Raw genomic sequence first — 19,106 nt, 5'->3', positions numbered from 1 at the left:
GGCACTGTGGCTTACCTCCCTCGATGTGGACGGAAAACAAAAATTGAAGAGATGTCAACGAAAGATTTCGCGGATGGTGGATAAAGAACCTCGACTAACATTCAAACAAGTTCAAGCTGCCTTGCAGTCCGAGGGTAAAACAGTGTCAACCCGTACTATCCGTCGGCGTCTGAATGAAAAGGGACTGTATGGTAGGATACCCAGGAAGACCCCACCTTATGACCCAGAGACATAAAAAAGCCAGGCTGGAGTTTGCCAAAACTTACCTGAGAAAGCCAAAAACAGTTTGGAAGAATGTTCTCTCTTCAGATGAGACAATAGTAGAGCTTTTTGGGAAAAGACATCGACATATAGTTTACAGGGGAAAAAAAAAACGAGGCCTTCAAAGAAAAGAACATGGTCCCCACAGTCAAACATGGTGGAGGTTCCCTCATTTTTTGGGGTTGCTTTGCTGCTTCGGGCACTGGACTGTTTGACCGTGTGCATTATGAAGTCTGAAGACTACCAACAAATTTTGCACCATAATGTAGGGCCCAGTATGAGAAAGCTGGATCTCCCTCAGAGGTCATGGGTCTTCCAGCAGGGCAATGACCCAAAACATACTTCAAAAAGCACTAGAAAATGGTTTGAGAGAAAGCACTGGATACTTCTAAAGTGGCCAGCAATGAGTCCAGACCTGAATGCCATAGAACACCTCTGGAGAGATGTGAAAATGGCAGTTTGGTGAAGGCACCCTTCAAATCTCAGAGACTTGGAGAAGTTGGCCAAAGAAGAATGGTCTAAAATTCCAGTAGAGCATTGTAAGAAACTCATTGATGGATACCAGAAGCGGATGTTTGCAGTTTTTTTGTCTAAAGGTTGTGCTACCAAGTATTAGGCTGAGGGTGCCAATACTTTTGTCCGGCCCATTTTTGGAGTTTTGTGTAAAATGTTTTTTTTTTTTTCAATTCTCTTTTGTATTTTTTCATTGCAAGCAAAATAAATGAAGATATTACTATCTAAGCATTTGTAATTGCAATCTTTTCTGGGATAAATTGAGCATTATCCGACAGAATTGCAGGGGTTTGCCAACACTTTTGACCAGCAGTGTAAGTGTCCGTTTGTATTGTGTTCTGGAGAAACATATTCGCACTTGAGTTATTTTTAGATAGTAAAGTTGTATCATTTCTTTTTATAAAGAAACCATACACATAAACCCTTTTATATAACAACTTAGATAATAATTATAATAATATAATAACAACTACAACAGCTTAGTCTCCTCCCAACACAAACTCTCATTTAAACTGAAAAATGTCATACAAGTGAGTGTGCTTTGAAATTTGGATTGTATTTTTGAACAACTATTTGATTAAGAAAACTGATTCATTACAATCTGCCTCCTCCTTATTTGATTTTGTTGTTCAGTTTGTTTAAATAAATGAGTCATTGACATAATTTATATCAGTGCTTTGCCCTCATGTTTTTTTAATGTGAATGAAAAGGACATTTGTATGATTTGTGTACTGAGAAATTCTTATGTTTTATACTAAGAACCTTTATTAAAAACGTTAACAAGTTATATGGACTTAAAACAGTACAGTTGTAGACTACAGTTAAGTCAGGAATCTGTACTAAAATATTATTTTTGATGGAAATGGTAATCCCTTTTGTCTTCATTGTTAACTTACCTAAAACAACTTCAAGATAAATTGTAAAGGTAGTTGAAAAAAATGAATCGTCTGATTAATCAATGATATAAATAATCGTTTGTTGCAGCCCTACTTCATATTATAAACGCACCTACAGTTCAACCCTTTTTCATTCAGCTGATGCCATTGCAACTCGTGTCACTTTTAGAACAAGTTTGCAACTAAAGCCAAAATTAGCACAGTTTTTCCCATCTTTTACTGCAATGCAAACACTTTCACACTGAAAAGAATTCCCATTTGGCATACATCAGTAGCTTTATGAGGGTATTCTGAGGTGAAAAAAAACCTCAGCAGTAAAGCAAAGGAGAGGAGTGTACCTTATCTGCCCTCGGACAAGTGGACGGTTCTTGGTTCGGTTCATGTTGGAGTCAAATGGCACCTCAAAGTACTGCGGAGACACAAAGACAAAGACCATCATTACGTGAAGCACACAAACACAAAGCTGTGTAAATAGGATATAAGTTTTTATTGCTTGACAAAATGACATTTAGTCAGATCTGATATGTGTTGCATAAGGGTAAAGAAATCAGAATTGAACTGCAGTGTCAACATAGCCTTAGGCTTTGAAGCTGCAAACTGAACTACTGAAATGGGTGCTTTGATCTAAAATTGTAGTAAACTCCCTGTGTCATCTTGGGTTCTTAAGACTTTTTTGTGGATCTACTCATGGTTGGCAGTAATCATGCCTCCCAAATTTCAACCTGCTAAGCTAAACTGGCTTCTGGGGCGAATCTTCAAAAACATTAAGGGGCGTAAGACTGCTTACCGCTCACCCTGCACTCAAGTCTAAATGACTCAAGGTGGTTGGTGGAGGCTGTTGGGTGGGAGGTGATGCTGCTGATGTGTGTGAGCGTTGTGGGATACAACTCTGTGGAAAAATTACTTATACTCCCGTTTTATGGTCGGCTCTGGAGAACTCTTCAAAGTGCTCCCATGAGATTGGCAATGTGTGACTAAAACACAAACACATGGGAAGCTTAAATACAGGAACTAGCTATTGCAAGTGCGTCTCCATGTGCGTGTATTTGCTTTTCTCATACTGGCCTTGAACTAATGAAAAAAACAGATCAAGTGTGAATATCTTCGTAAAAAAAAAAAGCTAATGGCACCTTCTCAGTGAAAAACTCGAAGACTAGTGACAAAGCAGAAATTTTAATTACAGTGATTTGAATCAGGGTTTGCACTATGATGATATTTGATGGCCATTCGACGATGCTCGGAATGTAGGAGAAGCACCGCAGCTATCCCGGAAATGGCGGGTGCACTGAAATACATCATACACCCACAATGGTGGTGCTTTTAATGTTCCGGTCCGTTTGGATTGCACAGCTGCATGCGCGGCCGTGGGACCTGGAGGTTGGGGCGGAGGTGTTAATTCTATTTCCTGGGTCAGGAAATGCGTCGGGAGAGATTCATCTAAGCAAAGAGGCAATGAAGCAGACCTTATGCAGGACAGATGCCAAATTGTCAACTCGTGGACAAAAGCATCGACCTGCCTGACAATTGTATCATTACCATTTAAAAAAATGTCACACCAATTGGGGACTACGAAATGCAATCAAATTGTGCGTAGTCGGTCCCAAAGTGAAAACTGTTCGTATACATCATCCAACAAAGGTATTACGTTTGGTAGGAAATTGCCTTTTAACGTCCCCTGGTGCAAAAAATGACACCAAAAACAAACAAAAAAATGATGTGTCTTTCTGAGGTAACCTTCGTGGTATTTTTTTTTTTTTTTGTGGATTTAACAAATTTCAACTCAACATACGTAACTGTTCCATTTATCCCTCTAAAATGATTACTCCAACTTTATTGTTGGTTGAGTGAGTCAACAAAAAGCTAAATCTTGAGTGTGTCAATGCAATTAAAGTGCTGTGGTGAATCATAAACGCAGTGACTAAATAAAGCTAAACGTTTGATTAGTGAGGATTTCAAAGTAAGTATTTCTGGTGCCTGTATTAAACATGAAATACAGAAGAGAACTTTCCAGCCCGTCCACCATCATTTTGATCCTCTCCAACATTTGTCTACTATTGTTCGTAATTTATTTAGTCTTTAAAGCCAACCCAGCTCATCTGGTTCATATCAGCCGGCAGCCCAGCCCATTTTCATTGTTTCCGCCTGACACCCCTTGTGTGTTAGTGTTACTGTGACAGCACTGAAATATATTCTCCATTTGCCTGTTGGCAATTTCAATTTCAATAACTTACTCTTATATTTATTACTTACAAATGACTTAACAGGTTAATTTTCCAGCAACTGCAAAATAAGAACTATACTTGATTGCTGCAATGCAGTCTATGATGCATACTTTAAATACCGGTACTATCAATAAGTTAGTATTACATAACCTATTAAAACTGGCATAAGCAAACAAGCTGAAGTGGAATCTTTTTTTTTTTTAACACACACTCTTTCACGTGCAACACAAGTGTAAGGACAATCACGTCACGGACGAAGACAGAAAACAGGCGACTGGGGAAGTTAAAAGAAGATCAGAAGATCCTTTGAGCTATTACAGCTGAATGTGATCCAAGCCGAAGCAGAAGAGGTCCACTGATAACAGGCTGCATGACAGCCTTTTCCTACACACACTTGACACGGAAGCTTTGAAGATAATAAGGATGTTTTTAAAATGACCACAATCTAGGATTGCAAAATGTAATGTTCGATGGTGAATATGATTACATACAGTGTTTCAGAAATTGTATGTGATATTTGATAAATTCAATTTTAAATTTTTGAAGAGCAGCACCTAAAATATATAGAAGGTAGCTCAGTTTTGTTTTCGTCAACGATGACGACAACGAAAATATTTTGTCAACGAACAATTTTTTCATGCAATGGCGAGATGATAACGAGCTAAACAAACTAAAAAACTATTTTGGGAGACTAAAACATAACGAGCCAAATGTCAGTTTTCATCTGACCGGAACGAGATGAAAATGTGCAATAGTTTCCATCACATGTTCACAATGTGTAACGTTTTATGTGTAATTAGCCTGCATCGTACGTAGCCAGGGGTGAAAGTGGGCTGGAAAGGTCCGGTACGCTGTTACGGAAAGATTCGGGGTTGGAACACGGCGGAACAGTGCTTTGATACCTAAAATATGATGCCAACTATCAAAACCACATAAAAATAAACTTAAAATAAAAAAAACTGCCAGGCTGCCACACACGCATTTCCAAGAAGAAAACAATCTCCTAGCGTCAGATTTACAAGTTTATTTCAAGTGCTAACAATAAGACTAATAAAGTGCTTGTGTAGTGTAATCCGTTTCAAGGAGGTCTTCCCAGCATCCAATGTATTGAGTCTGGTGAGTCCTCTGGAGGTGCATATTATGCATGCAAGCAAACCACCCTTGACTCAGTTGTCCGTTCAATTGGCTGACAGACCGACATGTGATCAGCATGGATAGTTAGCTCTGATTGGTTCAAATTAGAGCTGAAACAAATACTCGAGTAACTCGAGTTTAAAAACCGATCCGAGTAATTTTATTCGCCTCGAGGAATCATTTCATTTTGCCAGCTCTAAGCATCACGGTTTGCCCTGACTACTTTTAATGCGGGACAACACACTGATGTCACGTGCTTAGAGGAAGAAGCATTAATACCCTACTGCAGCCAACAGCCACTAAAAATCATGCTGACGTTGCTATAAACTACGCCCGCATGATGCTACGGTGGTAGCAGGTAGCGTCTGATGCATCTCATAGATATCACATATATATAGAACAAGATGCGAAATGACTGACTCAGCAGCGTTAGTAAGAAGCCGCCATCTTAAAGCAGTAGACTTCTCAGCGCTAATAAATAAGATTGACGTTACTGTCCCTTGCTGACGTAACGTTAGCCCTGCGGAGGATTAGGTTTCTATTAATTATGATTACTGTCGTAGCGTGGCTAACGTGTCTTACGTACAGGCTTTATTTAATCTGTAAAAACATTGCGCTGTAGAGTGATGAGCGTGTAAAATAAAAACATAAAGCTAACTGTCAATTTTAGCTCAGAAGTCATTGCTGATAAAACACCAAGTAGCACTGGTCCCTAATGTGCTCCATCACAGCAGGTATCATACATTTATTTTGAACACTGCAAAAACTCAAAATCCTATAAGGACCTACAGTTTAGACTAACTTAAAACTTAAAATAACTTTTACGTGATCTGTGTTATTAAGCGTAATGACATTTTTAGGTAAGAATTTTTTTTTTTTTTTAAGTTTTTTGAGTGAAAGCAGTGAATTAGTCTTTTTTTTCTAGTCACATCTCAGATGCAATTGTTGGCTGTTTTCAACAATGTACATTGAAAATAAAGACATTAATTGACTGACAATGGCTCAATATTAGATTAAATATCTTGTTTTCTCGTGTATATTTATAATTGCTCTATACCTTAAAAAAAAAAAAAAAAAAAAAAGTTTTATCCGATTACTCGATTAAGCAATAGAATTTTCAGCGGAATACTCGATTACTAAAATATTCGATAGCTGCAGCCCTTGTTTATATGCACTTTTTTTTGGGAAGAAGAAATAGAGGGGAGGAAAAACAACAAGCTTGTTGAATTAATGCCATAAAAAAGGGCAATGCAACGGAATATTGATCAGATTTTTAAGAAAAAGGAAAGAGTTACAGAGAATTATTTTATTTTATTTGCTCTGATAGGAGGTTCAGAACATTTTCCTGTTAATGTGCACTTTGGCAATATTTTTGTTCATTTATGTTAGGCTACTTAGTTAAAATTATAATTTTAAAAACGTCAATGTTTGCGTTATCTTTAAAATGTATTCCATTTCACTGTGCATAACATAAGTCATTTGTACTTATTTTTGTTATTGTGACATATACATTATTAAAAAAAAAAATCAATGTTTACATTATCTTCAATTTTAATGTGCATCCTTTGTTGGTAGATAGTTAAAGGCAAAGTTAGAGGTATTTTACTTAGATATGAGGAAATGAGGGAAAATAAAAATTTGATGGAATTGCAAATCAGTGAAAAAAATAAAACTTTGAATGAAAACCAGTTTCTCATTTATGTCTTGTTTCAGTGTTATGCAGTAGCCTAATGCATGTGTAAACCCTGTTGTCTTTCATTGTGTGTTATATGTGTAACTGTCCCAAAGGCAGTTTTTATATTTCGGTGGTTTTAGGTACCCCCGCTACCCACCCCCAAAAAATAAAATAAATCGGGCTCCGTGCCGACCTTTATGTCAGCTAGCTTCAACAAGAAATTCTAGCCACTTTCACCCCTGATCGCAGCAATGTGTAGTTGTGTCACTCGTGAAGTGCTAATAATTAATTGAAAATAATGCACTGTTTTCCTGCTGAGTGTGTTGGCATTGTCCTTGTTGGAATTCTTTGTTTACATATTTTAGAATAATGTTTTTTTGAAGTTACAGATGAAAACATACTAAAAATAGAGGAAATTGGTCTTGAGTTTACGTCATTAAAAAGTAGACGAAGACCCACATTTTGAGATGACAACTATGACTAAAACTAAGAAGTACTGTCATCTAAAAGACTAAGATGAAAATGAAAAGGGTTGCCCAAAACACTGATATAGCTATATTCAACTGCTGTTTAGTAGAGAATAGAAAAAGATAAAATGCAGCTTTTTTCCTGGTGATAGAAGGACTAATTAAGAGTTTATGAGTTGGTGCCCTTGCAAAAGCAGAGACTTTTTGACATGTTGGAAATTAATGAGCCTAGCAAGGAATGTGCTTCTAAACTGCAGAGATTTTGTTGAGATCACCTTGTGTTGCTTATAGGACTATATTAGCAATAGCTGTACGGTTCAACAATAGAATTTTAAATTTGCATATCAATGCAGTTTGATGACTCATTTTATGATGCTAAATTGTTTTAACATTTATAAAGTTAAATTGTTAAGATTAATACCCGCCTACAAGAGTTTTGACCAGAGGGTTGTTTTAGCGATAGCAAGCATTATTTCTGCAGGAGCTGATACAAAGGAATGATGGGGGGAAAAAAACTTTCTGTTAAAGAAACGTTTTAAAGCTTATTTGGTATCAGGAGCCATAAGTTATAAAAGTTATAAAAGATACAAGTCATAAAGTAAACCCTAACAGAAAAACAAGCTTAACTTTTTTGCATGATGTCATTATCCTATTCTTTTATTATACGTAAAGAGTAAAACATTCAAATTGCTAGCGTGTCAATTCTAGAAGGACTTGCATCTGGGACCCTTAAAATCAAGACATTTCCATCAATCAGGACAAAAGGTGCAGTATAAAGCCCTCAAAAACCTTTACCTAACATCTATTCCAAAGCATTTTAACAATTAAACTGCCTAAATTTATGTTAAGCATGTGTGCACAAGAAAACAGACCCACGGTGGAGCAGCTGGAAGGCTTTGACTCGTCCAAACACTGCGTTCCTCTTGACTCGTTTGAAGCAAGCACAGGTGTTCGGTCCTACACTAAACAAAACAATGGGCCAACATCCATGCTTGTCAGGACATCGTCTGTTTGATGATCCAAATCTACTGGTGAAAAGCCACAACACCCTCAAAGGGCCCTTCTCGTTCAAGGCTTCGGCTGAAAACCTGCCCTCTGATCGGCCGCTCCACAAACAAGAACCAGAGAGATTTACTCAGATTAAGCTCTCGTCACAAGTCGCTTCAATGCTTCTGACGGGCGAGAACACGATGAAACTAAACAGACACTCAGCGCATACAGCTGAGAACAAGGTTGTATAAAGGTGATTTTGAAAGGGCACTGCTGTTCGAATGAAGATCAAAAGGTTTGTGCATATACTGCAGAAGAGGTCTGATTAAATGTGCACCGCCAATTTCATAAACTTTGTGGGATCTGTATCACTAAAAATAACTGATAGTGTCTGCAGATCGCATCTCGATTTAGTTAGCCACATTAGCCCGCTAGCATTTGGTCGCGGACCTTTGTGGTCATTATTATAAGCATATGAGTGCACTTGCTGGGTTTTTTCATACTTTCCCGACTCCAACGTAAGCAGCTGTTGTGCTTCTGCCTCGGGAGACTGCGTACCCTCCTTCGACTCTACGCCGTAGCCTGACGTGCACGTCTTCTTGACGAAATCTTGACGACACCTTCACGGTTACGTGTTGCTAAGTGAACAGCAAGGACTGTGATTGTGCCACACAAAATGTCATTTCTGTGATTGCTTTGCTGTGTGTTTGCTGGTGTGAAGTTGAAGGTTTAATTCGGCCAAGAAGATCATAAAATCTGCCTGCTGGCATCCAGAAAAATCGCATTTCTTCATCCATGCCCTTCAGTGGGTGAACAAGTATGGCAAATTCATCCATTTTCTCCTTCGACTGGTTCAGTAGTCGGACAGACCACTGCCTCTCCTGCGTTTCAAAATTTGGAGTAAAAGTATTTCTTTTTCGATTTCGATGAACTCCAGCTCAGGAAGCAGCTGTTCCGTATCTGACATTAAAGAAACCAAGGAGTGCTATGTGAAGCCCCGTGAAAGCCCGCGAAATCACACAAAGGATACACCCCACCGTAGACTGGGTGGCGCACTACAGCGCAATGCCTCACTTCTTTCTTTCAAATTTCTTTTTATTGGTTTTACAAAAATACAGAACACCCCCCTCCCCAAACTTAAAAAAAAAAAAAAAAATGTTTCACTCTAAGTTATCCAACACAACCAACCATGAAGTCTAAGTCTAATCGTAAATGTCCAGAGAGTCATAGAAAGTTCTTCCGTGCCATCACTTCCAATACATAATTGTTACAGAATAAAAATACAGTGCAATACATTCAAATGTTCCACCAAATAGGAGCAGCATGGACAGCGACCGTACCGTTGCCCATCCCCCATGGCTAAATGAGCAATATAACAATGCATATGTCATTCCTGCACTTGTGTAGCGGTGTTGTCAAAGAATGAAAGAAAAGGTCCCCATGTACTATAAAATTTCTTTTCAGAACCGCGAAGAATATATCTGATTTTCTCGAGCCTAAGGTTCATCAGCACATCCCTTATCCAATGTGACGTTGTGGGAGGGGCAATGCCTCACTTCTAAGCAGAGCTTCAAATGCTCATCGACGGCGTAGGTTCAACACCGTGGCTACGCTGTCGGCCCAAGGCAGAAGCATAAACCATGCACTAATCTTGAGGACTGTAACGTCGGCTGCTCTTACCACGTTAATGTTGGAAAGAGTGAGATTAGTATTAGCATTCTGCCACGTTGTACATGCATTGGAATTATGTGACTAAAATGTTGCATTTGTCCTACACCAACCATCAGTCTATATATAAAATAAACAATAATGAGAGATCACCACATTCTGCTTCACCAAGATATTATTGTGGTTTCCACAATGCTGCTGTGAGCGTGCCACCCTGGACACTTGAAGCCGTCCCAAAAGAGCGGAAAAGAATCCTTTTTGACGGACGCTTGGCAGCTCATTTTGAGACGCCGAAGGGAAACTACAAGCCCACCATCCCCCCTGGCAAAAACACTGACAGGATGCAGTTTTTGCACGTCACCTTTCATCGGCTCCATTAAACATAAACCTCATGGATAAATCCTTGGGTGTCTGGACAGACTTGTATAAAAATAAATCTATGGGTGGAATTTCCTGTAAAGCCACAAATTTTGTAGCCAGAAGACTGCTTGTGATAATATTTAGTACTTCAAACTCCACCTTCCAATTAACAGTATAACGTACCATTCTGATTCTACAAATTGTATCTATGTTCCTTGTTGCTCAATATCTACATCCATTAGTGGTTGCACTCCTTTATGAAGTACGTACAGCGAAATACAGCTGCATACTGACCATTTTACATTCGCACCTTGAGACAGTGGATAGCAGTATACACTGCACATCAAATACATTTGCATAGCTATCAGTGAGGTTTATTTTTATCAAACACATACAATATTCATCAACCAAGTGATCTAACACATTGGTGATAGTGTGCCTGTCCAAAACATTACTCGCACTATTTGTGCACGGCATCAAAACGCCCTTGTTAGCCAGGCTGCAATCGGAGAACTCTGAGAGGTGAATTAATTTGCTCCTCTGGCAAAGCCCAGATGTTTGGGCTGGAGTGTAAAAGTAAGCGCATCAGCAGCATCAACTGTCGAGTTTGCGCTTCAAAAAGATGCCAAACCACATTCCGCTAATCCAGCCCAATAGTCCAAATTGCAAGACATTCCAGCAATACTTTTTAAGAGTACTGTTTGTATTTTGACTGAATATCACAAGTTATGATTTAAAATCTGTCATGGTCATAATCCCCAGGGTATTAAATAAAACCTGTTAGTTTCCAACAGTTTACTCTTGCATTTTAGAGGCTAAGCACAGGGTGAAAAATGCCTCAGCTCAAGTATCCTTAAAAATAAAAATATTTAGTAATTTAATTCTACTTCTCAAATGTCACTAAATATACTACAGGCAAAATCTCGAGTAAAACATTTGACAAATTTGTAGGTATAATTAGGGAAACAGATCAGCATGAGTGGAACCACAAACAAACAATTAAGATGGATATCAAAATATTTTCGCATTTGGTGATAGCTGTCATCTAAAAATTGATAATTTGTCTTGTAATCCCCGATTATGGAATTCAAATATCTTAAAGGACATGATGGTTTCTAACTTGTGTTAGGGGTTTTAGCTAGGGGTGCACGATATCCATTTTTTGAAACCAATACCGATATTGATAACTTCCTGCTCCTCAAGGCCGATACAAGGAGGAGATAAAACATTTGTTGTAACAGACGAGGAGGCTTTTGCGGTCTTGGTCCATGAAACAACTTTCGTAACCTGGCAATTATACTGTAGAACAGCAAGCCCATCAATAACCAAAAGGCCTCTCAAGAACTTGTGAACATGACACTGTAGAATGCAAACATGTTCTAATTGCCATAGTAAGGTTTATCACTCATTGGTGAAAAAATATGGCCTCTAGAACTGTAGCAAATCTTTGCATACTGGTAAAACAGGAGTAGAAACAAACACACACATCCCAATCCACCGACACGTCCCAAAAATATTATCGGGCCGATAAATAATGTTATTAGATTTATTGGGATGATGTCATAATTCCCATTATCGGACCGATAATTATCGTGCACCTCTAGTTTTAGCATAGAACAATCAACAAGGGATAAAAGAAACGTTTTGATGAAATCATTCAAAAGGTCTAAAATTTGATGAACTTGGCCTTAAAACATCTCAGTATGTCATAAATGTGAAGATAAATAATTTTGTTATATATGAAATAATACAAAGCACTGAGTCAACTTCCTCGCCTGGTTAACGGTAGACTTTTGTTTTTTCACTGTCCTATTATCTGTCGCCTCCAAATGATTGTTCCACGAAGATGACCGCCAGCCCTGACGCACCATGTGAGTGCGTTGGCATCAAATGATTGAATATTTTATTTTGAGAGTGCAATTTTAAAACAAAGCTTGCAGCAGCTGCCACTGGCATGTTCTAACAGTGAAAAAAAATCGCCACAGCCACACAACTACACCCAATTAGAGCAAAGATTGAAATCTAAGTACTGCATATGGAAACTGGATACAGTCAGCCACATACGAATGAAAATCGAGGTTTTGTACAAACTGGGGCTGCAGCTATCGAATATTTTCGTAATTGAGTATTCTACTGAAATCGATTGAGTAATTTTTTTTTTAGAGCAATTATAAACATGCATGAGAAAACAAGACATTTCACCTAATTCTGAACCATTTTTGACCATGACTTTATTTCACATCTACATTGTTGACAGCCAACAATTGCATCCCAGATGTGACTAGAAGAAAAACTACAAATTCACTGCTTTCACTCAAAAAACTTAAGATCTTATAAAAAGAAAATTCTTATTTCTTAGCTAAAAATGTCATTAAACTTGATAACACACATCACTCAAAAGTTAGGTGTTTTTAATAAGTGTTTCAATTGAATTTTAATTTGTGTCAAGCTATTTTTAAATTCTAGTTAAGTTTAAGTCTAAATTGTAAGTCCTGATAGGATTTTGCGTTTTTGCAGTGTTCAAAATAAATGTATGATACCTGCTGTATTGAAGCACATTAAGCACCTGAGCTACTTGGGGTTTTATCCAGCAATGACTACCGAGCTAAAATTGCCGGTAACTTTATTATGTTTTTATTTTCCACCCTCATCACTCTACAGTGCTGTCTTTTTACAGATTAAATAAAGCCTGTATGAAAGACACGTCAGCCACGCATCGACAGTAGTCATAATTATTAAACCTAGACCTCTGCAGGGCTATCGTTACGTTAGCAAGGTACAGTAACATTAATCGTATTTATAAGCGCTACGCTAACTAATTTTACCTTGTCCCGAGTATCGCTAGGGTGGGTTGCGTGGTGGCGCCCGGCGCTGGTAGCCGGGCGGGGTTAGTGTTATGCAAGCGCTGTCTTATAGTGAATACATGAATACAGCTCTAGTAGAAAGTAGAAAACCAATCAAAGTAGAAAGTAGAAGACCATTCATAAAGGACCAACTTAAATTGCTTAAAAATGACATTCAGGGCATTTTCAACACAAATTATCATGCAAATCCGATAAAATGGTTTCATGTTGTGAAAAATAATGTAAGCAAATCTGCTTTAGCGCAACTTTAACACAAAATATTTTACTCAGAGAATTGTGTACGCCATACAGTGGCTACAAAATGATACAACAACAATCACAAAAGGCATTTGATTTCGTTCTGCTGACGCTCCCTTTAAATACCAAGTCATATTTCTTGGATTTTTGTTCATATTTTCTGAGTTTCCACCCAGAAACTCAACATTATGCCAGCAGTACATGGTTTCTACAGGTATCAGCAAATTTCTTAATGCTTTTTTAATACATTTTATTTTGATAAATGAATTATGTAAAAAAAAAAAAAAAAAAAGTTTTAACTGTCCAGTTTACAAATTTTGTAATGCCTTGAACATTTAGTTTCTTCTTAGTGCCTGAATTTTGACAAAAATGTTTAATGAATTTTAATGCTTTTTAATGACCCGCACAAACCCTGCAGTAATACCCCAAACAATCATCTGAACATTAATAATCTGGGTAGGCATTTTTTCCCCAAAAGAAACTAAAAAATGGATGTCACGTTGAAATTCAAGTTTGTATGCCATGCGCGAACAACTGAACTATTCTTAGTGCAACAGAAGTGACATAAGTAATAAAAAGACATGCTCTGTATGCGTAACAAACTGCGACATAATTTATTCCCCATGGTCGTCACCATAACACAAAAATAGACACTATTATTTTAAGCCTCACTCTGAAAACTTTCCTTTATGTGATTGACTAGATGTAAAACAAAGCTCTCCTTGATCAAATGGACAAAAAAAAGAATAATGTTCCAAATTTAGCCATTTTCCCCCTACAAAATCTCCATTCTACTGGCTACATTTTCACCCGTCAAGCAGCCGACCGATCCTTAGAGAGGTTCGCAATAATGGTCTGAATAACATGAGGAGATTCAAGTAATTCGCTGTGTCTGTACTTCCAACTGCTAATCGAGCGCATGCCAGCTGAACCGCTGCCAATGTCTCTCTGCCAATCAGAGCGTCGCCGTCACTAACAACGGTGGTCAAGAGGCCAGAAAAGATTCCTTTGCCCATTTCAACTGAGTTTTATTTCGTGGCATTTTATCTAATGAATGTGTGAAGAAAAATCATTACTGTCCTAATACTAAATAGAGATTGGTCAAATATCCATATCCAACTCAACCCATTGCTTTTAGACAAAACCAGATCACAGTGGGCGGCTAAAGAGACACTATTACACTTGAAAGGGTTTCTCCGACCCACTCATGCAATAATTAGGCAGCCACATTTAAGAGATAAAGTGCATACTGTACGAGCAGGAAGCAGGAGCAGCATACGTGTGAAAGACCACAACATAAGATCTCGTCCAAGAACACACAGAGTGGAACCGTTTCATCCCCGGAATCTGGGTAAGCTACACAACTAAAATATTCCACATCCTCCTGTGTAGACATACACACAAGAACACAGGTCTTGCAGAGTGATTAATGTTGAGTGGTAGTTTAATAAATTACAGCTTGAACTAGAATAAAATGTGTTAAAAGCACTAATGTGCTTAGTAATAGAGGCATGTAAGTAGGCAGGTAATGACCACTGAATTGCATCCAAATGCGTGAAAAAAGGGAGGAAAAGACCACCAAATATGTCAGTTTTTTTTTTTTTCATACATGAGTAGAGGTGAACGTAATACATATGTAAACAAAGAGCAAGGGCTAATTCTATAAATGGAGAATACTGAACAGACGTGGTGATTATCAAGATGACCTAAGTTCATTCTTTAGTGTGAAATCAAAAGTGAGCCTGACTCCCAAACTCTAAAGCAGATACTTGTGTTTACCTTCGAGTGTTTTGTTCCTGTATAATTGGCACAAACCAAGAAAAACATGCTTATACTGTAGAAAAAAAAAAAAAAATGGATTTGCTCAGTGTGGGACTATAAACCAATTTTGATATAGAGATATAGAGTTTGCGAAGACAAGCTACCAGAGTTTTGTTTGTGAAAACCCGTCGGACCGAAGAGTTCACTGAGGTCGAACACTATAAAAGTACAAAAATCTCAGAAAAACGGCATCATTACAATGAATCACAAAGATATTTGTATGCTCATATTGTGGGTCCCTATTGATTTGGTGCGTGACATCCTGTTATGACATATTTGTTTCAGACTGACAAATTTGTGTGTATTAGTCTTGTACAGTGAAGAAAATACAGTGGGGAGAACAAGTATTTGATACACTGCCAATGGGTTTTCCCATTGATTGTGTATCAAATATTTGTTCTCCCCACTGTAAGTATTTGAACACCCTGGTATTTTGCAAGTTGTTCTACGTAGAAATCATGAAAGGGTCTGACATTTTCATCGGAGGTGCATTTTTACTGTGAGAGAGAGAATCTAAAAAGAAAAATCAGTAAATCTGAATGTATGATTTTTTTTTAACAATTTATTTGTGAGATACAGCTGCAAATACGTATTTGAACGCCTGTATATCAGATAGAAATCTGACCCTGAAAGACCTGTTAGTCCGCCTATTAAAAGTCCACCTCCACTATTACCCTGAATCAGATGCTCCTGTTTGAGGTCATTAGCTGCATAAAGACACCAGTCAACCCCATATGATCAGTAAGACTCAAACTTGTAACATGGCCAAGACAAAAGAGCTGTCCAAAGACACCAGAGACAAAATTGTACACCTCATACGGAGGGCTACAGAGCAATTGCCAAGCAGCTTGCTAAAAAAGGTCCACTGTTGAAGCAATCATTAGAAAATTGAAGAAACTAAACATGACATTCAATCTCAATCGGAGTGGAGTCCCATGTAAGATATCACCTCATGGGGTCTCAATATCGACAGGTGTTGGTCAATTATCTGAAAAGAGGTGGGACCACCGTTTCCAAGGTGACTGTTGGTAATACACGAAGACGTCATGGTTTGAAATCATGCATGGCATGAAAGGTTCCCCTGCTTAAACCAGCACACAAGTTGTTCCAGCTATAGAGTCTGGCGACTGTTCAGCGGATCAATTTCCCAGGGCGGAGCTGGCCACAGCAAACAGACAGCGGAGTGGACCAATAAGCGACGGGCGGACGGGACATTGGTAAATCGACAAGAAACTAGTGCGAGGAAACGAGGAGAGTGGAGAACGGAGAAGTTTATTCAACATGGCTAGCGCGAGACAGACTGTTAGTTTTAGCGACTCAATGTGTTTTTGGTCATTTAAAACTGAATTTACCGCAGATAGGAACATATTCTCAGCTTTCCCGTTCGCCATCTGTGTTGTTGTGGAGACTACTTCCATCGCGCAAGAGTAACGTTGCTCGTTAATAACACGTCACGCAAATAAACTAATCTGATTGCACGGACGATTTCGTTCGGGCTCGAGAGGCCAATAAGGAGCTGGGTCTCAGACTATTCTCACAGTGTTTGAAAAATACAGGGAGAACAGTCTGGCCGTGCCAGGCAAGCACACAGGGCCCACCTTACGTTTACCTATGACCATTTGGATTATACAGAAGAGTCATGAGAGCAAATTTTGTTGTAAGATCAGACCAAAATAGAACTTTTTGGTCATATTTCCACTAACCGTGTTTGGGGGAAGAAGAACATGAGTACTATCCCAAGAACACCATCCCTACTGGGAAGCATGGGGGTGGTAGCATCATGCTTTGGGGTGTTTTTCTTTTATGTGCCAGGACGCGTGCACTTAATTAAAGGGAGGATTCTGGGGCCATGTATTGTGAGATTTTGAGGAACAACCTCCTTCCCTCAGTCAGAGCATTGAAGATGGGTTGTGCTGGGTCTTCCAACAAGACAATGCCCCGAAGCACAGAGCCAGGAAAACCAAGGAGTGGCTCCATAAGAAGGTTTGAGCATGGCCTAGCCTGTCTCCAGACCTAAATCCAAAAGAAAAACTTTGGAGGGAGCTCAAACTCCGTGTTTCTCAGCGACAGCCCAGAAACCTGACGATCTAGAGAAGAAAGCCAAGATCCCTCCTGCAGTGTATGCAAACCTGGTGAAAAACTACAGGAAAGGTTTGGCCTCTGTAATTGCAAATAAAGGCTACTGTATCAAATATTAACATTCATTTTCTCTGGTGTTCAAATACTTCTTTGAAGCTGTATCACACAAATAAATCATAAAAAAAAACATTCACTGTGATTTATGGATTTTTCTTTATAGATTATCCCTCTCACAGTGGACATGCACCTACGATGAAAATTTCAGACCCCTCCATGATTTCTAAGTTGAAAATTTCAGACCCCTCCATGATTTCTAAGTGGGAGAACTTGCAAAACAGCAGGGTGTTCAAATACTTATTTTCTTCATTGTATACATCGTCAAGCTGGGGTGTACCACCATAGTACTTCTTCTTCTGCTTCTTCTAGGAGTGGTGCGGAGTATAAAACATATATTTTTGTTTCTTTTGGCAATACCATTGTATTTCTGGATTATTTTGTTACTTTTTAGCCCTTAAAAAACAATCCTTTCCACCCGATTCCGATCCTATAAAAAATGGCCCGATCGGCCCAATTTCCGATCCCGGGATCGGATAGGGGACATCCCTAGTGTTCACCTTCAAACATGTTATTATACATTACTACTAATGTAAGACATCAAACAACAATCAAGGACTATACAACACCTGTTAATAATGCTGACAAAAGCAGTAAAAATGCAACACTTTTTCAAAAGTCGCCTTCATCGTTTCGCGACCTGCTGAAAACACAGCAGAGACAAACATATCACTGCGAGTTCCGCTTTGTTTCTGGGCATTTATTCAGCTGTTGTCATCAACAGAAGCTGAGGTGCAGAAAGGTTCACTGATGTCAGGTGCCATTCAGCAGGGTGGTTCCCCTTCTGACTCAAGTTTGGCTTGTGTCGGCATTTCTGACATGAGGCACGTAATCACAGTGTTTTCCCTCAACTAAAAGGGCAACCACGGAGGCAGGGAGCAGAGCCTCCACCTGTCTGTAAAGCCCTTCAGTGGCAGTGACGTGTTTGCCCTGACAAGCTTGTAGTGAATCATCTTGACAGGCAATAATGACAGGCTGAGGTCATCTTCAGTGACATAACCTTTGTCTTTGAAGCGATGACTGGGTTCTTTAGGTAAAAATTCAGGCCTTAGTGGCCAGGCCTTTACACTTTTACATGTATTGACATCTCCATTTATTAGATGAGATATATCATGATATTATGTCATGCAATTCTCGTATCGATTCAAAATCAGTCTGTATCAATCCTTACTCGTGTCGTTGGGGGAAACAAACAATTCAGTGGCTGCACTTCTACTCCCATCCAGTAGTTGGCAGCATGCACGCGAAGTAACAGCAACATTTGACTAATCCGAGTAGAGATTTGTGTACGTCGCCCTCTAGTGGTTTCTCAGATAACTCCTTTTTTAAGTGTGAAATGTGGGCTCATTTTGGCCTTGACTGCAAAAACGGAGGCATCGGGTATTTAGAATCCTGCATTTAGGCAGGATTGCACTCAAATAGAGAAAATTTTACAATAAAAGATATATGTTGTTCAAACATAAAATATTTTTTGAGTGCTGGATGATGTTTCAGGAATACAGTGGTATGAAAAAGTATATGAACCCTTTGGAATTTCTCTTTTGGAATTTCTCACATTTCTGCATAAAATCCCCATCAAATGTGATCTGATCTTTGTCAAAATTACACAGATTAAAAAAAAAAAAAAAAAACTGTCTGCTTTAACTAAAACCACCCAAACATTGATAGGTTTTCATATTTTAATGAGGATAGTATAAAAACAGTGACAGAAGGGGTAAAATAAGTAAGTGAACCATTACATTTAATATTTTGTGCCCCCCCCCCCCCCCCCTTTGGTAGCAATAACTTTAACCAGACAATTTCCT

General features: G+C 38.7%; 1 protein-coding gene across 1 annotated transcript in view; it reads right to left on the bottom strand.

Annotated features, from left to right (window-relative positions):
• LOC130909099 (protoheme IX farnesyltransferase, mitochondrial) overlaps positions 1-19,106 on the bottom strand; it is a 37,831-nt gene that overhangs the window by 6,217 nt on the left and 12,508 nt on the right. The window contains exon 5 of the mRNA XM_057825176.1: positions 2,009-2,079. Within this exon, the coding sequence (XP_057681159.1) occupies positions 2,009-2,079 (71 nt within the window). The remainder of the gene's footprint in view (positions 1-2,008; positions 2,080-19,106) is intronic.

The sequence above is a fragment of the Corythoichthys intestinalis genome, chromosome 21, assembly GCF_030265065.1.
Source record: "Corythoichthys intestinalis isolate RoL2023-P3 chromosome 21, ASM3026506v1, whole genome shotgun sequence".
In the NCBI taxonomy this organism is placed as follows: Eukaryota; Metazoa; Chordata; class Actinopteri; order Syngnathiformes; family Syngnathidae; genus Corythoichthys; species Corythoichthys intestinalis.
Note: the sequence above shows the minus strand (reverse complement) of the source record. Positions and strands in the feature narration are given on the sequence as shown.